The sequence below is a fragment of the Garra rufa genome, chromosome 21, assembly GCF_049309525.1.
Source record: "Garra rufa chromosome 21, GarRuf1.0, whole genome shotgun sequence".
In the NCBI taxonomy this organism is placed as follows: Eukaryota; Metazoa; Chordata; class Actinopteri; order Cypriniformes; family Cyprinidae; genus Garra; species Garra rufa.
Window position 1 is genome coordinate 38,370,495 of NC_133381.1, and position 27,577 is coordinate 38,398,071.

Genomic DNA, 27,577 nt, shown 5'->3' on the forward strand with positions numbered 1-27,577 from the left:
TGGGTCTTAAATGATTTCTTACTCCTTTTTATTATAGTTGTTTCTGCAGTAAGAATCATATAATGTCTAATGATTCCAGATGGAACAGTAATCTAGCTGACTTTGACAGCTCTGGCTTCATATTATGGCAGAATCTGCACACACAGAGCTGTCTTGCGCAAGGGTTGGGTTGATTAGACCAATGCGTGTGTGATAGAAGTTCCCACCCTTCCTCCAGAAATGCCACCCTTCCCAATAAACTAATGCGTACTTTCTGTAACACCCTTGTAAGTGATGCCAACCTGTGGTTGATTGCAGTGGTGCTAAAACACAGGCTGTTAACTCTTGAGTGATGCCACTCTGACAGCTCCTGGGTGTTTTGCTCACCGCTCATGGCAGTTGTTTTTCACATGCACCATGGGAACGCAACACTCTCCTGCAGTCACACAGCAGCACACTGAACGGCTTTTATTCCACTAGTTTATTGCTGCACGTACACATATTGTTCTTTCAGTCCCGTAAAGGGCATTTATCATCCTACGTCAACCAGCTTTTCTGTTTGTTCTGTGAAATTTGATGTTTATCAGAAATCTGAAGTTAAATGTCACGCTGGTTTGTGTGCCGTGTGTCACAGTTAGTGGAAGTTATTTTCCGTAAAATGTTGATACAACAGACGGTGAATGACTCACTATGCCCACTGCATTTTATAGTCACTAAATACTTGTAAACAAACGTAAAAAACTAAATATCACTTTGGAGGATGGAGTAATGTTTCTACAGAATATTATACATAAATTTCATCCATTTATTTCCAGCATTCCTGGTTTTTCTCAGTCAGGATAACATTCAGATTCCCATACGCCTCTCCTACCCATCAGCACTGGAAAAAATCTTTTTTCAAAAGCAGCATTTTTTGGCCTGTTTGCAAGAGAAATCAAATTAAATATATTTAAAACAAGATAATAAATCCTTTTGAAAAAATATTTTGAATTCTTTTTTTTATTTTATTTCTTACTTTAAGTTTGTTTTTACAAATTTATTTGTCTTCCCTCATTGGTTTTAGGCATAAACGTGACCCTGGAGCACAAAATCAGTTATAAGTAGCATGGAAATATTTGTAGCAATAGCCAAAAAATAAATTGTATGGGTAATAATTATTAATTTATTTATTTTTAAAAATCATTAGGACATTAAGTAAAGATATTTTGTAAACCGTAAATATATATAAAAATTGCATTGCTAAGAACTTCATTTGGACAACTTTAAAGGCAGTTTTCTTAATATTTTGATATTTTGCACTCTCAGATTCCAGATTTTCTAATAGTTATATCTCGTGCAAAAATTGTCCTACCCTTACAATTGAGCTTATTTATTCAGCTCAAATCTCAATTTCAAAAAATGTACCCTTATTACTGGTTTTGTGGTCCAGAAAACTTGATTTATTTTTGCTTAAAACTAGAAGGAAGAAAAGCAGAAGAGTAACACTTTTTATTTATTAAACATTTATTTAAAGATGATTCTGAAAATGTTTTTACACATATTATGTAAACTGATGTTGCTTTAAAGGGATAGTACACCCAAAGATGAAAATTGTGTCATTAATTACTCACCCTCATGTCGTTCCAAACCTGTAAGACATTCGTTCATCTTCAGAACACAAATTAAGATATTTTAATGAAATACAAAATGACCCTCCAGCAAGGCAACTGACATGTTCAAGGTCCAGAAAGGTAGTAAGTTCAGAATTTTTTTGTAATTTTCTCAGAATATACATTATGTACAGTATGCGAAGCAGCTTTGAGCGTTACTGCTCTGATTGTTTAGCTGCCCAAGCCTGTTGTGATTGGCACAGAGAGAAGTACTTGAGCAAGTTTGCAAGTGCTATCATCTGTGTTGCCAAGTCCACGGTTATTTTTAATGTCTGTGGGTTGAAGCGACCCTAATAATGTCATATTTAACCCCTGGAATGTAAATTTACCAGGGGAACCATGAAAAAAACAGGGTCCCGGTTTGAATTGAATTTTAACCACTGATTCTTCACGTCATCATCTTTTGGCAATGAAAATAAAACAAACAAAACGTTTTCACAGCGCAGAACACAGCGAATCCTCTACATGATGTAAACACACTAACTAGCGGAAGTGTTTGTGGGCAGACTGTTTGAATTTTGCGGTCAGGCCAGGATTATGCTAATGGTTCATGTCTTCCTTTACAAAAGAGTCGACTCAGAATTGGCTTAAAAGAGTTTGAACTTCCAAAATACAGTTTAAATGCTGCTTCAAAGGGCTCTAAAGTATATAAAATGTCATTTTTTTTAGATAATAACTAGTCGTTTTGCTAGATAAGACTTTTATTTCTCAGCTGGAATCATTTAGAGCTGCATTTAAACTGCATTTTGGAAGTTTAACCTCGCAGGCACCATAGAAGTCCACTATATGAAGAAAAATCTTGAAATGTTTACCTCAAAGAAAGACAGACATTATCTTGGATGACAAGGGGTGAGTAAATTATCTGTACATTTTTGTTTTGGTAGTGAACTTCTGCTTTATGGATTCTGAGTCGACTCTTTCTTTTGAGAGACAATGTCTTTATGTATAATGTGCTTTTTTTTACATTAAAGGATAGCGACATTACTAACTTCGAAAACCAGTATGACCTGCTCTTTAAGTTTATGAACTTAAGCGAATACTTTCTGTGAAAACAAAAATAATATTTAAATAATAATATATATATTTTTTAACAATTTCTTCTCTTGTCCTTACTACTGTTTTGGGCCTTGAATGTGTCAGTTGCATTGCTGTCTATGCAGGGTCAGAAAGGGATCAGATTTCATCAAAAATATCTTAATTTGTGTTCTGAAGATGAACAAAGATCTTGAGATGAGGTTGAGTAATCAACAACAGAATTATTTTCAGGATATGTTACTGCAAAACAAGAAAAATACTACTTGAGAAAAAGATTTTGCAGTGCTGTTTCTTAGTCTTGTGGACGTCTTGTCTTCTTGTTATTATTGGACTATATCTGATCATGATTATATTCATCCCACCTCTTCACCTTCTCCCGCACCTGCCCTGTCCAATTTGACCACTTTACCTAGTAACCGTGCAGATCTACTTGCACCGACCGTCAAAAGAGACCGGATCCACCAAGCCCCCCAAATCCACATCCGCCGTGCCCTCACAGTCCACCAACGCCCCATCAGAGGCCAAGGCTTTGTCTGACAGAGCGGCCCGGCTCGGAAGCCGAAAGGTCCCTCCGTTTACTCTTCCTCTGAGGAAGTGTACTTCTCAGTTAGTCCACTCGCCCCTAGATATGCCCTCCTACAGGAGTCCAATCAAATCTCCCAGCCAGTATTTTCAAATCTGTTACTAATCAAAACAGCTATAGTCAGGTTTTAGGAATCTTTATGAGTCTTTTGTTCTGTTTGTGTTACTTTGAGTTAGTTTTGTGTATATGTCAAGCTGCATGGTCACACTTTTGTCCTTTTGCTTTCGAATAGGGTTGTTTTGTTATAAACTGTACTTTTCCTTTTCCATTGTGTTCGCATGCATGCATGCCTGTGATTTTATTTTGTCTGTTACTAATTTATCCAACCATGAAACTGCTGCGTTCACAAACCTCTACATTTGAATTTGCTTCGTTTGTGTTTACTTTTAAATTGAATGTGTTTCTAATACTGTATGTGATAAAATGCATTAAAGCATTTCCTTTAAATCTCACTGACCTGTTGAATTATTTGCAGAATATAATGTATATTTTTCTAAACACTGTTGCAATTCATTCAATTTTTTTGTTTGTTTTTTTGTATCTTAAAATATTATAACATTCAAAGGTTTGGGGTCGGTAAGGTTATAATTCACCATAAAATGAATTCTGTCATTAATTACTTACCTACATGTCTTTTTAAACCTGTAAGACCTTCATTCATCTTCAGAACACAAATTAGGATATTTTTGATGAAATCCGAAAGCTTTCTGACCCTGCATAGACAGCAACACAACTGACACATTCAAGGCCTAGAAAGGTAGTAAGGACATCATTAAAATAGTCCATGTGACATCAGTGGTTTTACCGTAAAAGAAAACAATGACAATGACAATGGCCTTGAACGTGATAGTACCATTGCTGTCAATGCAGGGTCAGAACCTCAACAGATGTCACAGCGATCCTTCACTGACCCATACATTTTCTTGCTCTAAACATCTGCGTTGCCTTTTCTAGATGAAGGGTATGTCAAAATGTATTTGAAGGGACGACCCATCACCATGTACATGCCCAAAGACCTGGTGGACACATACTGCCTGGAAGCAAAGGCTGACTTGCCTCCTAAAAAACTGAAGCTAGACTGGGTGTATCCTTTTTTACGGCTGCATGCAAAATAGAAATGGAGCTGCATTTTGCATTGATTCTTATATTGAACGCTCACTGCTGGAAGATTGAATTAGGTTTACATACACCTTGCAGAATCTGCAAAATAAGAGGGGTCATACAAAATGCATATTATTTTTTATTTAGTGCTGTCCTGAATACGATATTTCACATATTTACATATAGTCCACAAGAGAAAATAATAGTTGAATTTATTAAAATGACCCAGTTCAAAAGTTTGCATACACTTCATTCTTAATACTGTGTTGTTACCTTTTTTTTTTAGTGATAGTTGTTCATGAGTCCCTTGTTTGTCCTGAACAGTTAAACTGCCCGCTGTTCTTCAGAAAAATTCTTCAGTTCCCACAAATTCTTTGGTTTTTGTGCATTTTTCTGTATTTAAACCCTTTCCAACACTATGATTTTGAGATCCATCTTTTCACACTGAGGACAACTGAGGAACTCATATGCAACTATTACAAAAGTTTTATACACTTACTGATGCTCCAGAAGGAAACTGATGCATTAAGAGCCAGGGGTGAAAACTTTTGGAATTTGAAGATCAGGGTAAATTTAACTTATTTTGTCTTCTGAGGGACATGTAAGTATCTTCTGTAGCTTCTGAAGGCCAGTCCTAAATGAAAACAATATGATATTTAGGCAAAATAAGAAAAATGTACGCATTCTGTTCAAAAGTTTTCACCCCCTGCTCTTAATGCATTGTTTTTACTTCTGAATCATCAGTGAGTGTTTGAACCTTCTGTTATAGTTGCATATGAGTCCCTCAGTTGTCCTCAGTGTGAAAAGATGGATCTCAAAATCATACAGTCATTGTTGGAAAGGGTTCAAATACACAAAAATGCTGAAAAACCAAAGAATTCGTGGGACCTGAAGGACTTTTCTGAAGAACAGCGTACAGTTTAACTGTTCAGGACAAACAAGGGACTCATGAACAACTATCACTAAACCAACAACAACTAAAAAACACACAGCTGTGGATCATTCAGGTAACAACACAGTATTAAGAATCAAGTGTATGTAAACTTGATGAACGGGTTCATTTTTATAAATTCAGCAATTTTTTTTCTTTTGTGGACTATATGTAAACCTCCTTTATGTGAAATATCTCATTCAGGTCAGTACTCAATAAAAAATAACATGCATTTTGTATGATCCCTCTTATTTTGGTCAAATAATTAACATTTTGCAAATGTTCGACTTCAACTGTATATTATTTTACAGAAAATGAGCTAGTAAAAATGTCATGAGCTAAATGATACATATGGTTTTAGGGCCAAGTTATGTTATAAAATTATTGTGCATAATGTTATGATTCTGAAACATGGACCTCAAAAATATTATTCTCTGTGATGCTGAATTTTGAAGCATGAAGGATGTCTAATCATATACCTTGGTGTTCTCTCTGGCTCTGCTGAGCACTGCAGCCTGTCAGAGAGGGATATTTTCTGCATCTCTTACCCATAATGCATTTGGTACATTGCCTGAAAATAACTTTGTAGACAGCACTGAGAAATCTATGATAACTAAAGCCCAACAAAGTAAAATATTAAGTGGTCAGCTGGCAGTTTTCCAGAAATAAAAATGTAAAAATGTTCTAGTTTAGCTCATGGACAGTGGTTTACGCTCTTGACTGTGACTCAGCTATGGTTACCGGGGCCGTGACTGCCGATCCAACCTGTATTTGCTCCCGACGGGGGAAACGGTTTACTTCATCGCATCTGTGGTTGTGCTGTATAATGTGGATGAGCAACTACAAAGACACTACACTGGACATACTGATGATATCAAGTGGTAAGACTCATATTTCTGTTCGTGTGTTCGTGTGTTCAGTTAGTCTATCGTCTTGTTCATCATAGCATACGCTGATGATCTCACACTCTCTAGTACATTCAGTATCTTTTCATCACCTCAAGTGCTTTATTAAACTGCCTTTCTAAAGAAGATACTACAGCTTAAATTATTATTCAGATATCCCCCAGCATAATTTTTCAAAATCATGCTGAATAAACGTTTTCTGAGCAGGGTTGTTTAATTTTCTGCTTTGATGTGCAATTCTACAGAACATTTATCATTAGTCGTGTCACTGAAGTTTATTATTCATTACACTTTCATCCCTCAGTCTGCTTCTGTGTTGCACCTCATTAGTTCTTTTTGGGGTATAAGGACATTTAAAAGTTTTAAAAGAATTATTAATAATACATTATCCTTTTGGTGCATAAAATGGCATTAAATTAGTGATGTTATGCTTAACATTGAAGTGTCAGATTCATATTTGTGACCTTTCTCATTTAAATATCCTATTTACTTCTTGCATTTCTCAAGAATGAGAATAACACTATTTATTCTCCATGAAAAATGTTAGATTTAAATTTTCAAATATTTCTTTTGAACTTTTATTCATTAAAAAATGAAATGCACAAGTGTTTTCAACATTGATAATAATAAGAAATGTTTCTTGAACATCAAATCGGCATATTATAATGATTTCCGAAGGACAATGTGACACTGAAACGTGGAGTAATGGGTGCAGAAAATTCAGCTTTGTATCACAGGAATAAATTACATTTTAAAATATATTCAAACAGAAAACAGTTCTTTTAAATTGAAATAATATTTCACAATATTTTTGTTTTTACTATATTTTGGTCTTATATTTGGCGTCTTTAAAATCTACTTTATTGCTGTGATTTCAAAGCTGAATTTTTTGCATCATTACTGCAGTCACGTAATCCTTTAGAAATCATTCTAATATTCTGATTTGCTGTTCAAATGTATTTATTATTAATGTTATGTTGAAAACAGCTGAGTAGAATTTTTTCAGGTTTCTTTGATGAATAGAAAGTTCAGAAGAACGGCATTTATCTAAAATAGAAATCTTTTGTAACATGATGTCTTTATCCTGACTTTTGATCACTTTAAAGCATTCTTGCTAAAGAAAAGTATTAATTTCTATATTTTCTTTACCAAAAAAACAAAAAAACAATTATATAGACTCCAAGTTTTTAAATGATATAGTGTATAATGTTACAAAAGCTTTTTATTTCAGATAAAATCTGATCTTTGGATCTTTCTATTCATCAAAGAATCCTAAAAAAAATGTACTCAACTGTTTTAAATATTCATAATAATAAATGTTGCTTGAACAGCAAATCAGCATATTAGAATGATTTCTGAAGGATCATGTGACACTGAAGACTAGAGTAATGATGCTGAAAATGTAGCTTTAATCACAGGAATTAATTATATTTTAAAATATATTCAAATAGAAAACAGTTGTTTTAAATAGTAAAAATATTTTCACAATTTTACTGCTTTTGTAGTAATCAAATACAGTAAATGCAAGCTTGGTGAGCAGAAAAGACTTCTTTAAAAACATAAAAAATCCTACTGTAAGTCATCAGAACGTTAGACAAAGTAAAATTACATTAATGTCCTCTTGACCTCCAATCACCAGTTGAGACATAAACACAAAGGCAAACACAAATTATCATGCATGACTGTGTTCTGAGTAAAACCTCATACTTGTTTATCTGTATAGGAATTTGCTGAATGTCAGAGCTGTTCATTGCAAGTCGAAGGCCTTGAGCAAGAAAAGCATAAACAGAAACCAATAACCTATGATTAAGTCGTTTATGTGACTCACATTGCTCAAAGTCACCGTGTTGTGATGGCTCTGACTCACAGATGCATAAATGTGCGACGTCCTCTCACTGCTTTGTCATCGACTCTTCAACAGTCCCAGCTGCCTACATCTTTCACCTCTTTTCTCTTCCCATACAGCCTCGCTGTCCATCCTGATAAAATCACCATAGCAACAGGACAAGTGGCAGGCACATCCTCAGATGGAAAAGTAAGATCAGTTATCCAGCCAAACCGGTATCAATCATATAATAGGCTTGATCCAGCCAATATAAATCCCCTAATTATTGCATGTGCCTCAAGCGACTGCCATAACAAATGTGGAGAATCAGGATCCCAAATCCGCATGCTTCAAATAGAAGTTTAATTGCTCTAACATGCTGATTACGTCTCTCGGTGTCTGGCAGCAGTTGGCTCCTCACGTGCGAGTGTGGGACTCTGTGAGTTTGAACACGTTGCACATCCTTGGAACCGGTTTCTTTGATCGAGCTCTGGTTTGCCTCTCCTTCTCAAAGTCGGTAAGAGCAAGTCACTCTGTATTATGTTAGCAAACAAACGTTCTCATGTGAAACCGCAAAACACAGCCTTTAGTTCTATGACTCGTCAAACAAACCTTTCTTTATTATGAGTACAGGGCCTGGTCAGCTTAAGGATAGTTCACCCAAAAATAACCCAAACACCCTCTAGTTGTTCCAAACAGAAGATATATTAAGGTTGACCTATTATGCCCCTTTTTACAAGAGGTAATAAGTCTCATGTGTCCCCAGAATGTGTCTGTGAAGTTTCAGCTCAAAATATCCCACAGATCATTTATTATATCATTTTGAAAATGCCTATTTTAAGTGGAAGCTGAAACAGCCTCTTTTCATGCATGTCTCTTTAAATGCATACCTCAGAAACTTTGTCACAAAACCTCTGTTTGGTTTTGATTATCATGTCTATCGCGCTGAAATCACGTGTTTTAAATCATATTTGTTTAAACTTCTGATATAGGGTTTTCTTAGCGCACACATGTGAGAACTAAACTAAGACTTATTTCATGTCTTATTGCGCTTAAACTGTCGAATACACACAAGTTTATGTTAAAAACACACAGGACTTACATAAACTGTAAGGTAAACAGCTCGGAAAGAAATCGCATGTTTATATTAGATCTGTGTGGCAGCAGTGTAATATGCTCTTTTCTCCTCTGAGGCTGGAACTCTAAATAGTGTTCTGTGATCGTCTGTGCAGCCAAAGACAGAACAGTTTGCAATGGCAGCGCCGTGGGTGGAAACGTGCAGATTAAGGGGTGGTAATAATATAATAAGATCCCCGTTCTATATTTTATATTAAAGGTGACCTATTATGCCCCTTTTTACAAGATGTAATATACATCTCAGCTATCCCGAGAATGTGTCTGTGAACTGTCAGCTCAAAATACCCCACAGATCATTCATTATATAGATTTGAAAATTTTGAGTGGAAGCAGAAACACGTTTTTTGTGTGCATGTCTCTTTAAATGCAAATGACCTGCTGTTCCCTGCCAACTTTTCCAGAATAGGGTTGTGCCTTTACAGCTCATATCTCAGATACTCTGCTAAAAAACATTTGTTTGTCTGGTTTTGATTATCATGTCTATTGTGCTGAAATCATGCGTTTTAAAGCCATATTAGTTTAAAGTTACAGATTTACATCTGAAACACATGCACAGAAAGTGGTTGTCACACAGCATGTGAGCACTAAACTAAGTTCTCTTTCATGTCATATTGCGCCTAAACTGTCAGATACACAAAAGTTTATGTTAAAAACACACAAGAGTTACAAAAACTGTCAGTCATGTCTGAAGGTAAATTAAAGGAGACCAATAATATATATTAAATATATTTAAGGTGATCTATAGTGTCCCTTTTTACAAGGCGTAATATACATCTCAGGTGTCCCCAGAATGTGTCTTTGAAGTTTCAGCTCAAAATACCCCCACAGATCATTTATTATATCATTTGAAAATGCCTTTTTTGAGTGGAAGCAGAAACACATTCTTTTTGTGCATGTTTCTTTAAATGCAAATGAGCTGCTGTTCCCCGCCCCTTTTCCAGAATAGGACTGTGCCTTTACAGTTTGTTCCTCAGATACTGTGCTAAAAAGCATTTGTTTGTCTGGTTTTGATTATCATGTCTAGTGTGCTGAAATCATGCGTTTTAAAGCTATATTAGTTTAAAGTTACAGTTTTACACCTGAAACACGCGCACAGAAAGCGGCTCTCACACAACAAGTACTAAACTAAGTTCTCTTTCATGTCGTATTGCGCTTAAACTGTCAAATATTTATGTTAAAAACAAATGAGTTACAAAAAAAAAACGGTCAGTTATGTCTGAAGGTAAATTAAAGGTGACCTATAATATATATTAAATATATTAAAGGTGATCTATAGCAGCGGTTCCCAATTCCAGTCCTCGCGACCCACCACTCTGCACATTTTGTGTGTTTCACGCATCGCTTCCGACGTTTGTTCTATTCCAACGTTACTGCCCTTCGAAGTGGACATCACAGGATATTCCGCCATTATTCATTAGTTCGAAGCGAGCGTATGTGTTCCATTTGAAGGTCATTAAAGCGTGCGAGACGTAAATTTAAAATGCATTTATTTACAGATGCACTTATGTCACACTTCTCTAGTAAGTTTCATCTGTGTGTGAAGACGCTACATGTGGTGGCGTAGCGCAAATATGTGAATGAATGTTTCGAAGTATAGTAAACAGATTTCCCCCGCTTAGGGAGCAGGGAGCAATGAACACTTTGCAGGGACCATGTCAATCGGATCGCAGTTCCTGCACGGACCTCACTTCTAATGAGCTGGTTATCTGAATCAGGTGTGTTAACTAAGAGAGACATGCAAAATGTGCAGAGCGGTGGGGCACGAGGACTGGAATTGGGAACCGCTGATCTATAGTGTCCCTTTTTACAAGGTGTAATATTAGTGGTGGGCCGTTATCGGCGTTAACGTGCTGCGTTAACGTGAAACTCTTATCGCGCGATAAAAAAAATATCGCCGTTAATCTATTCTCAAATTTGGGTTGGGAGCTGGGTCTAAACTACGCAAGCTATGATGACTTTCACCTTGATAGTTTAACGCGGATGTATACCGAAGACTATAGAATATGGTCGCGCGTGTACGTCTCCTCCGCCAAAATACAGACGGGATCGCGTCATCCTCCATTCATAAAAACTGAATCTACTATAGCGAAATGCCACGTAAATTCGTCGTTTTTTGGATTCATAAATCAAATGTTGGTCTGTCACTTAATTCAAATCGCGATATGGACTAGTGTATGTGAAAACTGAAATGCAAAAAGACCGTTTTAATATGAATCCGGTATGTTCCGTTTGCCTAGCTGTATGTATGCATTGCGGAGACGAGCTTTTACTACACGCATACTGAAACACACGTGACGCTCCCGGTAATTTTTGGCATTTTCATCTCACATGAACAGATAAACTCAATCTCCCAAACTGCTGTGAGTGTCACTTTTACCGTTTCATTTGAGAAAACTAGCATCATATCATACAGAAACTTCACGGCAACCTGTCAAAATAAAAGTACGGTGTAACATGTAATGGGCAGGGTAGGTGTTGACGTTAAAAAAACACAATCTAATAGGTAGAAAAAATAATTTCATTGTTAGTTAGTTAGTAAACACAAGTACATCTAATTGAACATAATTTATTTTCATCAACAAATTATCATAGAACAGCTTTATGAGCTTTATGATCCATTCTCAAAGACTTTAAGTCATTATTTGGGTAGCACACATGTTCTGAATGCCTTCAGCAGAATTCAAATTAGCCATTTTAATCTAGATTAATCTAGATTAATTCCAAGATTTAATCTAGATTAATCTAGATTAAAAAAATTAATCTATGCCCACCCCTATGTAATATACATCTCAGGTATCCCGAAAATGTGTCTGTGAAGTTTCAGCTCAAAATACCCCACAGATAATTTATTATATCATTTTGAAAATGCCTATTTTGAGTAAAAGCAGAAACACATTTTTGTGCATGGCTCTTTAAATGCAAATGAGCCGCTGTTCCCCGTCCCTTTTCCAGAATAGGACTGTGCCTTTACAGCTTGTTCCTCAGATACTCTGCTAAAAAGCATTTGTTTGTTTGGTTTTGATTATCATGTCTGTTGTGCTTTCGATAGATTGTTTTATATATGTATATATATATATATATATATATATATATATATATATATATATATATATATATATATTTATATTTTTAATAGGACTGCACAATAAATCAAAATAAAATCACAATCGCGACATTTTCTGGGTTGGTACATGCATCGGGGACTTTCTAGCACTTAAACATGGAAAGAATTTGATTTTCATAACATTTCCCCTATAAAGAATGTTGGTAGCCAAACAGCATTAACAATGTAAGTCATTGGGTACCGTCAGCTGTTTGGTTACCAACATACTTCAGCAGTGGAAAAGAACTCTTACAGGTTTGGAACAACTTGAGGGAGAGTAAATTATATAGTTTTATTTTTTGGGTGAACCGTCCCTTTAAATACATCTGTCAAAAGAGCTTGTGAGTGATAAACATGTCTTTCAAAACTTTCAGAACGGAGGAAGTTGGTTATGTGTTGTGGACGACTCCAATGACCACATTCTCTCTGTGTGGGACTGGCAGAGGGAGGAAAGACTTGCTGAAGTCAAGGTGAGTGCTATTGAGGATAGATATTGACAGATACATTAGCAACGAGGCGTGCAGAAATAAAGTGATTCTTTTTTTTTTGTGCATCTTTATGACTTGTCTTTCTCTGCCCTCACAGTGCTCCAATGAGTCAGTCTTTGCTGCTGATTTCCACCCTACGGATGCTAATATAATTGTAACCTGTGGGAAGTCACATCTTTATTTCTGGTCACTAGAAAAAGGATCTCTTGTGAAAAAACAGGGTCTTTTTGAGGTAAGTCTTTGTGGTCATATTCAGTGAAGCTTTTTACTTTTTATTGAATCAAATTTCATTTTTTGATAGATGGGTAGTATAATGCATGTTCAGATATGGTAAAATGTGCATGTACATCATGTTAACCAGCAGTTCAAGGTTTAGACACATCTACTCTTACTACTGCTTTTCAAAATAATAGGGTGGGCCATCAAAACTATTAAATAAACAGAAGTATAAGAATCATATAATGTAATCAAAAATTAAATTTTAAAACTATTTTAGCTTCTTCTGGTGCACAATTTAATTAACTGAAAACGAACTAGAATATTACTTATGTAAAGAAATTTACCATTTGTGGTTGATTTTGTAATGTTTTTTAAATTAATGTCTTATGCTCACCAAGGCTGCATTTATTTGTTTAAAAAATAAGGTAAAAACAGGAAAAAGTTGAATATTATTGCAATTTAAAATGTTGTTTTCTATTTTAATATATTTTGATATGATGGCGTTTTAGTACCACATTAAAAACAAATCGAAGATTATGAGGTTAAAGTTGTACTATTTTGAGAATAAAGTCGAAATTATGAGAATGAAGTCACAATATTACCAGACAAAATTTGAAATATTACAAGAATAAAGTCGAAATTTTTGGAGTAAAAGTCAAAATACTTTAAGAATAAAGTCAAAATTACGAGAATGAATTCACAATTATGAGATTAAAATGTTTTATGAGTATATTCTTGCCTATTGCACATGCAGATGGTCCAGATTGAAGGCACCGGGAGATATTCCAAAATCTCAGTTTTCAAAATCTGTCCATTTTATAGCGAAATACAAAAATATGTCTATTACAATAATGTGTTTTTCGCACTCTTTAATGTGGTGTGACAGATCGCTGTATTCGCCCACAAGCGGCATGTGAATTGGGCTAAATTGTTTTTTCATTTCTTTTGATGTTACTTCATGTTTATATCATGCTACAAACTTGAAATGAAGAGGAAGAACACATTTATAATTTGTGATAAAATTCGAAATTTGAAAACATTTAATTTCGACTTTATTCTCTGAATATTTTGACTTTATTTCGAAACATTTTAACTTTGTTCCTCGTAATTTTAACTTTATTCTCAAAACATTTTCACTATTCTTTAAACATTTTGACTTAAGTTTTGACTTTATTCTCATAGTTTTGACTTTATTCTTGAAACATTTTGACTTTATTCTTGTAATTTTGACTTCATTCTCAAAATATTTTTACATTATTCTCCTAATTTCAATTTTATTCTTGAAATATTTTAACTTAAGTCTTGTAATTTTGACTTAATTCTCAAAACATTTGTACTTTATTCTCGTAATTTCAACTTTATTCTTGAAACATTTCTACTTTATTCTCACAATTTCAACTTTATTCTCTAAATATTTAAACTATTCTCGTAATTTCAACTTTATTCTGATAATTTCAACTTTATTCTCGAAATATTTTGACTATTCTCAAAACATTTCAACTTTATTTTCGAAACATTTTGACTTTATTCTCACAATTTCAACTTTATTCTCAAAACATTTTAACTTTATTCTGGTAATTTCAACTTTATTCTCTAAATATTTAGGCTATTCTCGTAATTTCAATTTCAATCTTGAAACATTTAGACTTTATTTTCTAAATATTTCGACTATATTCACACAAGCTTTAGAACTGAACGGTATAGACGAGTGTTTTGCTCCATCAGTCCAAAACAAGTCGATCCATAATAAAAAACTGCCTCACATGGCTCCGGGGGCGGTCGGTAAAAGCCTCCTTTAGTGATCCGATGTGTTTTTTTGTAAGAAAAATATCCAGATTTAAAACGTAAGAATCACTTTAATTTAGTTTGCTGCTTTGGGAAGGGGCGCAGCAGGGAGGAACACGGTCTACGCTGTTTGCCAATCACAACGCAGTGGGACTTCTGACCAATCACATTACATTTGGTTTTTCGGAAGGTGGAACCCGGAACTAATCGAGCCGTTTGTGCCAGCCTGGGGAGAAAGCTTAGAAAGCTTTTGTAATAATGTAAATTATGTGAAAAATTATGCGTTTTTCGAACCACCAAGCATGACAGCATGTTCAAGTACACCTCCAAAACAAAATAAAGACTTTGTAAAAGAGCATAATAGGACCCCTTTAAAAATACACACACACACACACACACACACACACACACACACACACACACACACACACACAGTGTTGTTTTTGACAACCATCTTAGATTTAGTCTTAGTCTTAGTCTTTTGGACTAAAATGCTTATTAGTTTTAGTCAAATTTTAGTCACTTCTATATGTGATAGTTTTAGTCCAATTTTAGTCGACGAAAAGTCAAAAAGGTTTTAGTCTAGTTTTAGTCAAAAAAGCGGAAAAAGTAGTCTTTTAACAAATTAATGTAGGTCAGTAAATATTTTGCTGTTGGGTAGTGTCACTTGTAAGTTCTGAAAATAGCAGATCTATAGTTCAACACAATGTGAGCTTCCGGATCGACTATTTTCACCAATAATTACAATAATGAAGGAATGTTTTAAAACATAAAAGACAAACAAGGATGGAATGCTAAAACGGCTTGCCATACTGGAATGGCAAAGAGTATTTAATGCTAAAACGGCTTGCCATAGCGGCAGATAGTTTTAGGTTTTAATTGGCATGCACAATAAGCAGAAATGTCATGCACTTTAAACGTCTGACGGACCACCCACTAACATTTTCGTCTATTCTTGTCTCGTCAACGAAAACTCACACACGTCTCGTCATGTTTTAGTCATCAACGAGCCATTTTTATCTAGTCATCTTCTCGTTATCGTCATGAAAAAAAGTGGCGTCAACGAAATGATTTCGTCATCGTCATCGTTGACGAAAACAACACTGCACACACACATATATATATGGATTTTTTTGTAACATTGTAAATTTATATTTTCAACTTTTGGTCAATTTAATGCAGCCTTGCTAAACAAAAGTATTCATTTCTTTATGAGAGTAATTAATGACAGAATATAAATTTTTTGTAAACTATCCCTTTAAGGCTTTCAAACCTAAAGGAAACTAAAATTAAATTAGGTGTGTCTAAACTGGTAGTGTAGTTGTAGAATATATAAATCACATGTATTATTTCTGTTTTGTGTGATACATCTATTGCATTTCTGCTTTAAAAATAAAGTCATATTTATGTTTCTTGCAGAAACAAGAGAAGCCCAAGTTTGTATTGTGTGTGACTTTTTCAGAAAACGGCGACGCCATCACTGGAGACTCGAGTGGAAATATACTTGTGTGGGGCAAAGGTAAAAGAATAAAAGATGTATTATTATGAAATTATTTAAATGTTAATTATTTAAAAACCTTCCTCCATTGATGAATGCTGTACAGCATATTGACTCTGCTGCCAACAAAAGAGTCTTTATTAGTGATAATAAAAGAGAGATTGTGCTTTATTTTTAAACAAATCAATAAGACTCTTTTCATGTAGCCTGTGAACACCTTTGATGTTTTAATGGTTTCCAGTTTTGCAACAGTCGCTTAATGCTTGTTTTCTGGTCACGGTTCACAGGATCTAATCGTATTAGCTTGGCCATTCAGGGAGCACATGAAGCGAGTGTCTTTGCACTTTGCATGTTGAGAAATGGGACGCTGGTCTCAGGTGGGAAGGACCGTAAGCTCATCTCCTGGAACGAGAATTATCAAAAGATTCAAACAGTGGAGGTAAGGCATCTACATTGGTATCATTTTGTATTTGTATGCTTGAACAGTAGCACCGATCAAGCAGGTAGTCATAATTCACCAGTAATTTTTTATGTTACTCTCAGGTGCCTGAGCTATATGGCCCTATTCGGACTGTGGCTGAAGGACGGGGAGAAACGGTTCTTATTGGCACTACCAAAAACTACGTCCTGCAAGGCAGTCTGGATGGGGAGTTCTTACCCATCACCCAGGTACAATACGCATAAATAACTAGTGTTTTCATCTGTTGAGAAGATATTGTATATAATATACATAACATATAGATTTATCTTTAACTTATTAAATTATTAGCATAATTATTAATTAATTACTTATTTCACTACAGAATTTGTACTGGTTGATGTTGTATATATATATATATATATATATATATATATATTAGATATTGGAGATTGATAATTTCACATTTAGATGAGACCTTTCTTATCATCTTATCATCAAAGTCCATCTTTGCAATAATAGATTTATAACAGAATAACTATAATAACTTTATAATTTTAATTTGTATAATCATAAATAAATAAATTAAATAAAACGTTACTAAAATATATTATTTATATTTTAATATATTAAAATATTTTTGTATAAAATATTCAGTTTAAAATTAATATTTAATATCAAATACGTAATTATATGTGTGTGTGTATATATATAATTAAGAATTGTTATAAATTAATAAAATCTTAAAAAGAAATATAAATCTACAAATAAAAAACAACACTAAGTATTTTAGTGCATAATTAATATTTAGTATATAATTAGTAAATAATTCATATTTAATATAAAATATTTAATATTTTTATATGTATATATATGTATACATATAAAAATATTTAATATTTTACATATATATATATATATATATATTATAATTTTATAATTATTTTTTATATTTTAGTATAAAATTAATATTAATATCAAATATGTCATATATATATATATATATATATATATATATATATATACATACACACATATATAATTAAATAATATTATATATATTAATATATATACATTATATATATATATAAAATTATATTTTAAAGGTTTTAATTGTATTTTAAATGCTTTATTTTTTTCTATTTAAAATAAAATGTGTTAATGTTTTAGTATATATTATTTTTAGTATATAATTAATATTATATATAATTAATTAATTATATTTGAATTATTAGAATATTTAAATATATATTTTTTAATTGTTAAATGTCAATTTGTCATACTGAACTATTTAATGTAGTGATGAAATTCACTTTTTATTTTAGATTTTTATTATTACTTATTGTTACTTTTTTCAATTAAATGTAATGTTTTTGAAATTATATTTTAAAGGTTTTAATTGTATTGTAAATGTTTTATTTTTTAGAATTTAAAATAAAACAACACTAATTTAAATGTTTTAAGTAAATAATATGTTTAGGATATAATTCTTATATATATATATTTATATATACATACAATTTAATTTATTTTTGATTTGACTTTTTATTAAATGTAGTGTCTTTACAATTATATTTCAAATGTTTACATTTAATTATTTAAAAAGAAATGATCTGTATTGGTCAATATTGGATCTGGCCTGGAAATGTTGAAAATGTTTGTTGTACAACAAGGTTATTAAATTTATGGTTTTAAAAAAGAATATATTTGATATTTCAAACTTTTGTTAAAGCTTAAACCAAATTGATGTCACCACACTGAGGTTTAAGTGTGTTTGATTGTCAGGGCCACACAGATGAATTATGGGGCCTGACTGTCCACCCGCTGAAGCATCAGTTCCTCACCTGTGGCCATGACAAGCACGTCTGTCTGTGGGACTCTGCCTCTCATCAGCCCATCTGGACCAAAACACTGGAGGTAAGCATCCCACCTTGATAGGTTTCCCTTACACAGGGCTCTACAGTGTGAACATTTCAGTCGCATTTGCAATTTTTGATCAGATTTCTTGATTATTGATTAGAATGTGCTCCTTAAATTTTTTAGGACTGTGCTCGTAAATGTTTAACTTTTTTGCAGCTCGCACATCAGTCTCTTGTTGTTGAAACCCATGTGACCACAGCAGCTGTAATGAAAAGAGCTCTGCTGTTCCTTAGGCTGAGATGTACCTGTATTCGTGTTGACAGGGTGTTTGATTGAGCATGTATGTGTGTTTCCCTCACGGACAGGACGCCGCTCAGTCGGCCGGCTTCCACCCTTCTGGGGCGACAGTTGCTATAGGAACGCAGATGGGCAGGTGAGGTGATTTCTTTTCATCAACGGGGTCCCTGACACATCATTACAATTCAGAAAAGGGCACTAATAGAGTGTTACATGGAAAACCCAAACACTTATTATTATGCTAATGCAACACAGAAACACAATACCATCACAGCAGCATTGTTCAGCTGTCTTTGGTTTCTTTTTTTTCCTAAGATGATGATCTCATCTAAGAGAAAGAGTTTTTTCAGACTTATATGTTTAATATTGTCCTTTCATTCGTGATCAATCTGTGCAGGTGGCTTGTGCTCGATACCGAATCGAAGGATCTGGTCACGGTGCACACGGACGGGAACGAACAGTTGTCGGTTATGCGCTTTTCTCCAGGTTAGAGTTAAATCTTAAAGTTAAAGCCTTTTCACTGCTTGCTGGGAAAACATTAGGATGTTAGCCAGGAACTAGCACTCGTTAAAGACTCTGCAATTAATTAGGTTGAAAATCCTTGGTTATTCTTTCCAGATGGTAATTTCCTTGCAATCGGGTCACATGACAACTACATCTACATCTACGCTGTGGGAGAAAACGGCAAGAAATATAGTAGAGTTGGAAAGTGCTCAGTAAGTACATGTGTTTAGGCAACGATATACTTATTTTGTACAATAAATGTGTTATAAGATTATCATAGACCACACTTTTGAAATTACACACCAGCTGATTCTACCACATTATGGTGTTATTTTAGTATTTATATTTATAATATCTTGAATTAGGTTTTATTTCTATATATTCTATGTCTATTTTTTAAACATTTTTTAAATGTATATTTTATTTCAGCTTTATTTTGATCAATGAAAATGCTTTTCATTAGGACTGCCCTCAACTAAAGATTTTCTGGTTGACTAGTAGTCATTGATTTAATTTATAAACCATATAAATCATAATAATGAGCCTTTAATTGCCAATTTAATTTAATTGCTAAATGTTCACAGAGACCGAGACAGCAGAAAGCGCATCCTGTTTGCTTCCATTATTTTACAAAAGCGCAATGTTGTTGTTGTTATTGTGTAGAGTTGAAAGATGTATAACTCTTATCCGTATGACCAAAAATTACACAGTATTTTAAGAGCAAGTGACTGCACCGTTTCAGATAATAATCCATATTTGAGGTTGATGAATGATAGGTGACTATTAGGGGGCAGCCCTACTTTTCAGTAGATTTATTTAACAATAAACGCTGCCATGTTATTTTTTTCTCTTACCATGCACACAAACACAAACATGTCTCCTCAAATTAATGTTTTTTTTTGTTTTTGTTTGTATCCACTGTCTGTTCTTGCTCACAGGGTCATTCTAGTTTCATCACCCATCTGGATTGGTCTGTGGATTCTCAGTACTTGGTGTCCAACTCAGGGGACTATGAGATCCTTTACTGTGAGCATCAATAAGTATTTAAGTATTTAAACTGTGGTTCTCAACCCTTTAGACACCAAGGTCCCCCAATGTCCACAACCATATTCAAATGCCCCTTCATCTAGGCTAATATGTTTGTTAGTTTCATGTCCATAGATTTAAATAAATAAATAAAACTTTTTATTAAAATAAATTTTAGAATTCTAGAAGTTTTAAGAGCCTAATTTTCTTTAGGGATCCTGATGAATTTACATGACTTGTCCAGTCGTGATTAACTGAATTATTACACATTTTACTTGCAGTTTCTATCCTATAAAATATAATTGTTTAGAAAAATATGTATTTGTGTTATAAAGATATAAAAGACTATAAATACAGTTATATTTCATATAAAAGATGTTTACATATAGTCCACAAGAGAAAATAATAGTTGCATTTATAGAAATTACCCATTGCAAAAATTTACATCCACTTGATTCTTAATACTGTGTTGTTACCTGAATGATCCACAGCTGTGTGTTTTTGTTTAGTGATAGTTGTTCATGAGTCCCTTGTTTGTCCTGAACTGTTAAACTGCCCGCTGTTTTTCAGAAAAATCCTTCAGGTCCCACAAATTCTGTATTTAAACCATTTCCAACAATGATTGTATGATTTTAAAATCCATCTTTTCACACTGAGGACAACTGAGAGACTCATATGCTACTATTACAGAAGGTTCATTGATGCTCCAGAAGAAGAAAAAAATGCATTAAGAGCCATGGGGGTGAATGTGTACATTTTTCTTATTTTGTCTAAATGTCATATTTGTCACATTTGAACCTTCTGTAATAGCTGCATATGAGTCCCTCAGTTGTCCTCAGTGTGAAAAAAGGGTCTCAAAATCATACAGTCATTGTTTTTTTTTTTTGTTTTTTTTTTTTTGTATTTAACCTTTATTTAACCAGAAAGAGCTCTCTGAGATTAAAAATCTCTTTTACAGGAGTGTCCTGGCCAAAATGTGCAGCAGTACAATCAACAACATCACAGATAAACATCACACAAACAGACTAAAAACACTTAAAAACAGTTGCATATTGTTAGATCAACTTCCATTAGCCGGATAACTGATTTAAAATGATCTAGAGTCAGCAGATTTTCTAATTTTAATTTTGATTGGAGGAGATTCCAATCAAACGATGCTGCATACATAAAAGACTTCTTACCTAGCTCAGTTCGGGTGAAAGGAACAGAAAGAGTATAACAATTTTGCGAACGAAGAAAGTATTTCTTGGTAATTTTCTGTTGCATAAAACAACAGAGATAGGAAGGCAACAACCCCAAGATGGCTTTGTAAATCATTAAGTACCAGTGCATTTTTCTTCTGGTAGATAGAGAAGGCCAACCTACTCTTGTTGGTTCAAATATGCACAAATGCTGAAAAACCAAAGAATTTGTGGGACCTAAAGGATTTTTCTGAACAACAGCCGGCAGTTTAGGACAAACAAGGAACTCATGAACAACTTTTACTAATTAAAAAAAAAAAAAATCATTCAGATAATGACACATTATTTAATTTTGGTGGATCTAGCTTCCTGTTTGAGAACCACAGAGCAAAATCCATCAGTTTATACTATAAATTCAATTCCTTATACTCATTACTGTCTTTCAGGGATTCCTTCTGTGTGCAAGCAGGTGGTGAGTGTGGAGACGACCCGGGATATTGAATGGGCCTCTTTCACCTGTACTCTGGGCTTCCATGTTTTTGGTAAGATTAATGTTTTATGTCATGGAAAGCAATGTGGAATAATACCAAATAATAATTTATTTAAAACCAGTGTTATTTGTAGTGATAGTAATACAGTTTCCCCATATATATGTAACTGCATAAAAGCATTATTTTTTGTAGTTTTGTCTTTTATAAAAGTAAGTGCACAGCAGGGTCAGAAATTAACAAGGGCTTGCAACGAGCCCCCGCACAATTAAACAATTGATTACAACTGTTATATTTGAAATTAAATGTGAAAATGAATAAAAGCTTCAATTAATCTGCATTTAGATTCGCACACACTGCATCAAATTGCTTTTATGCACTTTTTTTTTTTTTACATTGCTAAGCCTTATAACCAATCAAACACATTTCTGTTGAATTTAGGAATGCATTGGCCAATCAGAGAGACTTAGATTTAGTCAGCACTGAAAACTCACCAATCAGAGGCACTGAATAACCTCATCATAAACAACACTACAATCATAAACAATCATAATTTTATAGCTTAAGTGATTATAACAGGAGTTTTTGCATAACTTAAAATCAGTTCCAGGAGGCAAATATTGCCCCTCAATTGAAAAGTTCATTTGTGGAGCATCAATCCTTTAGGAAGTTACATGTGTATTCTGTTATTGTGTTATTCTCCAGGACTGTGGCCTGATGGCTCAGATGGTACTGACATCAATGCTGTGTGCAGTTCAAATGCAAAGCGACTGCTTGTCACAGGAGACGACTTTGGCAAAGTTCACCTCTTCTCATTCCCTTGCTCTCAGTCCCGAGTAAGAAACAGCACTAAATCTTCAACCTCAGATAGATAGTGTTCACTGCAGCACCAAATAATGCTAATACACTGTATTATTTCTCTTTATCCACCTCTGCAGGCTCCTAGCCACATCTACGGCGGACACAGCAGCCACGTCACCAACGTTAACTTCTTATATAACGACAGCCACTTAATCTCTACAGGAGGGAAGGACATGAGCGTAATGCAGTGGCGTGTGGTGTAAAACAACCGCTGTCACACTATGAGCTTCCTTTTTTTTACTAGGATCAAGCAAAAGTGGGGCCATCGACTGAGTGAAAGTGGAGTCTGAATTTCATTTGCCTTTAAATTGATCTCAGGACACCGATATTTGAAGCGACTCTCTGTTTTGACTGTCTCACACGTTCCCTAGACTACAAAAGAGATGTCCCGTCTCTTTGAATTACAAGCTAAAGAATCTGCTCTCCAGGAGTTAAGTTAAATGTTAAGCCAAAGCACATCGGGAATTAATAGTCCAGACCAATACATGTGATCCAAACAATGACCAATCATAACACTATCATTTAGAGTCTTGACACTGACTGTGTTGATAAATTGCACGTTAACCATCATTTTGTACTGAAATTTGCCTTCATTAACTTTTGCTGCCACCGTATGGTACGTTGCGGTATTGCAGCCACCTTCCCAAAGGTAAATTTGTTTAATCCTCTGCTGTAGTCAGATTAAAAATGTAATAGAAGTAAAAACACTGCTGGAAAAAAAAAACAGCTAAAACCAGCCGGTTTCAGCTGGTTTTAGCTGGTCTCCTAGCCTGGCCAGGCTGGAAAAGTGGCCAAAACCCATCTAAAACCAGCCTGCTGACCAGCTAAAACCAGCCAACCAGTCTAAGCTTGTTTTAGCTGTTTTTTTTTCACCAGGGAAAGTATTCAATGCCATGCAAAATCCTCTCGAAACAAGCAAGAGTTTGGCAAACAAAGTGACTTCAATGGCCTTCACTGACTTTGATTGCAAAATCACTACAGCCATCAATCACTGATTTCCAGAGTTGTGGACTCGAGTCAATGACTCGAGACTCGACTCGGACTCGAGTCACAAATTTGATGACTTGTGACTTGACTTGACATAATCAAAGATGACTTGCGACTCGACTTAGACTTTGACAGCAATGACTCGAGACTTGACTTGGACTTGAACCCTGTGACTCGGCAAGTCTTCTAAAGAAAAACTTCGGAGAGTTTTGATCAATATAGGCTGAAGCGAATGTATGATTAGCGCAGCATTTGGCACTGAGCCAGAGAGGGACTCAAAGTGAGCGCTTGTAATGTTTTTATCCACATAATGTTAAGGATGTTTAATGTTTTTAGGGGCCATTCACATGTTGAGCCTAAAAACGCGTGCAAAACGCTAGGCGTGCCGCTTTGTCTTTCTTTCCAAACCGCTCTTGCAGCTTGCGCTCCTGTGGCGTGACTGCTGTCAGGATAGGTAGGATGAAATGTTAGAACACCGGCTCTCACTACAGGAGTTTTAAAATCCTAACCGAATATGAAATCTGGTTGCAGCGCACACATACGGAGAAACTTTGCAGATTATCTTACCTGAAATCCTAAACATGCATACACTACAATATTTGAAATTCGTGGCGCATCACACTACAAGATATTATTAGGATAATAATGCTGGAGGGAGCACCTCTGGTGATCTCTCTCTGGAAGGGGTCAGTGTTCAAATGCACCTGGCCGCAAAGCCCCAGCAAAAGTAATTACCATGTGTCGGGCAACGACACATTGAACGATTAAGCTAATATTGTGATATGCTTTTGATACTTTTGATACGTTTATATATATAACTATGGATTTTAATTTAAATCGTGATGACTTGAGCAGGCTAAATTAATCTGTCTGCCGCTGGTCGCAATTGGTCTTTACTTAAAAAAACAAACAAAAAAACTTGAATTTAAAAAACAAAAAGTGTTCCAAAAATATATCTAAATTAACTTCATAAACTAAAGAAACGAAAATAAATGTAATCACTTTGCTATTAAAAGCAGCAGTAATGGGGAAGAGAAAGAGAAAAAAAGACAGGTTCCAGTCGGACTCGGGCCAGTAGATGAGACGTCCGACATTTTTGCAACGAATGTTTGTTTAATAGCCTATTTAACATGGTTATTTAGGGTACTTTCTTATTTAAATATATTATTTCTTTGATTTAGTTTTGCATTTTTTGGCTGCCTGTTCACTGACTGAAGTGCTAAAATAAACACGCACGTTTGTTAATAATGTTTGAGCCTCATTTATTTTGTGTTTCAAAATTATATACATATGTATTTTATTTATATATAGGCCTATATACACACACGTTATAATTTATATTCATAAAACACCACGTTTGGGAGGGGAAAATCAGGGCAAAATCGGGCTAAAACTCCTGTAGTGTGAGCCGGGCTTTAAGCAACCATGACCCACTCTCCATGAAGAGGCGGAAGTTTTAGTAAAGGATAAATGGATTTCCAGCATTAAAAATCACTTGCAGTAGCTCTGCTATTAAATTTATTTAAAAATTGTTATTCCTGTACAACTATGATAAGCTGTTTCTCCAACTCGGCAGTGCTTTCAATGTTATTAAGGAAAAGGATAAAGCTGTTCGGTTGGTTCTTGTCACAAGACCTGTGGTGAGATGTTTTTATCTCTATGCGGCGCGAACGCGCCTGGAAAAAAGCGAGCGCGTCGCGTACAGTAAGGTCGCGCCTCGCGACCGCGTCGCTTCCATAAAGAGCGCGCATACCGCGCGTCTACATTTGAAATTTGAACTTGAGCGCGCAAAAGACGCGACATATGAACGGCCCCTTTGACATTCAAACATAATCACTATAAACCACTTATAATAATAATTATGAGAAGAAACAACAGTAGCCTAATAATTGGCTAAACCTTTCAAATATTTATATATTTTTATACTTATATATTTTTTTTTACTCAACTGATTTATTAAAGTCACTGAATATTTAACAAATGAAACAGTGGACTTAAAATAAATTATTAATTCAATTAGGCCTATATTTGATCACAAACAATGATAAATTCCTCAATAAAACATCACTAATTATTATAGTCTATATTTTATAATTATACCTACTATAGACTATTATTGACTTTAAATTTACTGTAGTAATTAATACAGAGACACTTATTTGGGCAAACAGCACTAGTGACTTGTTTAGGACTTGAAGCTTAAAGTTGAGGACTTGCAACTCGACTTGGACTTGCTCGTCTTGACTTGGGACTTGACTTGGGACTTGTCTGGCTTGACTCGGGACTTGACTTGAGACTTGAATGCAAAGACTCGAGACTTACTTGTGACTTGCAAAACAATGACTTGGTCCCACCTCTGCTGATTTCATTTAATCCTCAATCTGACATCGAATCTGTTTTGTGCATCAGGTATCTTAACTAAACATCACGTAGTGCACATTTACAGTAGAGTTAAGCTCCATTTTCATAACCTCCGCTTGAGAAACAAGATTGAACAGTTGCAGTCAAGTGACTGTAGTATTAATAATAAAACTAAGCATGCACAAGCAATGTAACTGTCTAACCTATTTTTCCAAATTCATTGTCAGATGGCATAGCCATGAAAATAAAGGAAAACATGTTAGCTCTGTGAAATATGAGAAAGCTTTGTTTTTGGTGGGGTTTTGAAGGACACATGACAATACTGCATTACATGAATGTATAATAAAATGGGAAAATCAAGCGTCCTTTCCACTTTTCAGAAACAAGCACCCAAATGGAACAAGATAGTCTGGAAGTCGTAGGAAAAACATGTTGTTTTCTCCATTTGTTAAACCCTTTACACTCCACACTGTGATGCCCTGACCAGCAGCAGACGTAGTCATAAACATCATTTATCATCCAACAAAAGTAATTTGTTTATGCCTGTTTATACAACACAACCAAATGAGCATGAATAACAGGAAGAGGAGGAATAACTGTAACCCAATGAGGCAGGGCTCAGAGGAAGTTGCAATGCCTCGTTGGCCCAGCAGCGGTCGCGGTTGTGCGTGTTTGTTTTTGCACTATCCCGTTAAGCTCCTTTCTCATTGTCATAACACGGTGGAGGAAAATGGCAACTCCAGTGCACGTTTGCAGTCCGCAATTGAGATCGATGTTGTAGGCGCGACCATGAGCTGAACATGGGATATGTTTTATTCAGCTGTGGTGACAGAGAGCGACATGCTGTAGATCTTTCGAGACATCTGCATTGCTTCTGATCCAAGGACTGGCTGTGCATCGCTGGATGAGCATATACATTCAAGCTGACCATTGTTTTATGGAATAGTACACGTGTTGTATTTATACTCATTAAAATACATATTTATGCGCCGAGACAGCGGCTCGCCTCTGTGGCTTTGCTAAGTTTCTTTTTTCACCTTTTCAAATTATTTATTGCATCCATACATTCGTGGGGATATCATCAGAAAATGAGGTAAGCAGCCCAATGTGTTGACACTGCATGTATATACATCAAAATGCATTGGTGTATATAAACACAGATATTGCTATATACATTTATAAAGCACTGGGTGTGTTTCAAACCCTGCGAGCTTCCTACCTAGACAGCATTATGGGTGTCCTCTTTCGATGCTTTTCAGTTATTTGAATCTTTTGAATCAGTTCGTTAAAAAGATTCGTTCACTCATTCGGGTCAGTGACTCTTTTCTGAAAGCTTTATCGTTTACGTCGGTAGGC

At 34.8% G+C, this 27,577-nt stretch overlaps 2 protein-coding genes across 6 annotated transcripts in view; both read left to right on the forward strand.

Moving 5' to 3' along the window:
- The window catches only part of eml1 (EMAP like 1), an 85,843-nt gene extending 61,977 nt beyond the window's left edge, over positions 1-23,866 (forward strand). For 4 of the 5 annotated variants that reach the window (XM_073826730.1, XM_073826731.1, XM_073826727.1 and 1 more), the window contains 17 exons: positions 4,201-4,330; positions 6,010-6,159; positions 8,149-8,218; positions 8,415-8,525; positions 12,623-12,718; positions 12,834-12,968; positions 16,160-16,259; positions 16,526-16,677; positions 16,782-16,907; positions 18,442-18,573; positions 18,882-18,949; positions 19,211-19,299; positions 19,432-19,529; positions 20,256-20,343; positions 21,971-22,066; positions 22,718-22,848; positions 22,951-23,866. In XM_073826730.1, the coding sequence (XP_073682831.1) occupies positions 4,201-4,330; positions 6,010-6,159; positions 8,149-8,218; positions 8,415-8,525; positions 12,623-12,718; positions 12,834-12,968; positions 16,160-16,259; positions 16,526-16,677; positions 16,782-16,907; positions 18,442-18,573; positions 18,882-18,949; positions 19,211-19,299; positions 19,432-19,529; positions 20,256-20,343; positions 21,971-22,066; positions 22,718-22,848; positions 22,951-23,076 (1,898 nt within the window). In that variant the 3' untranslated portion in view covers positions 23,077-23,866. The remainder of the gene's footprint in view (positions 1-4,200; positions 4,331-6,009; positions 6,160-8,148; positions 8,219-8,414; positions 8,526-12,622; positions 12,719-12,833; positions 12,969-16,159; positions 16,260-16,525; positions 16,678-16,781; positions 16,908-18,441; positions 18,574-18,881; positions 18,950-19,210; positions 19,300-19,431; positions 19,530-20,255; positions 20,344-21,970; positions 22,067-22,717; positions 22,849-22,950) is intronic. The other variant, XM_073826728.1, reaches the window with a different exon arrangement.
- Positions 23,867-26,225: 2,359 nt separating this feature from the next.
- The window catches only part of evla (Enah/Vasp-like a), a 58,974-nt gene continuing 57,622 nt past the window's right edge, over positions 26,226-27,577 (forward strand). The window contains exon 1 of the mRNA XM_073827059.1: positions 26,226-27,314. Within this exon, the coding sequence (XP_073683160.1) occupies positions 27,310-27,314 (5 nt within the window). The 5' untranslated portion in view covers positions 26,226-27,309. The remainder of the gene's footprint in view (positions 27,315-27,577) is intronic.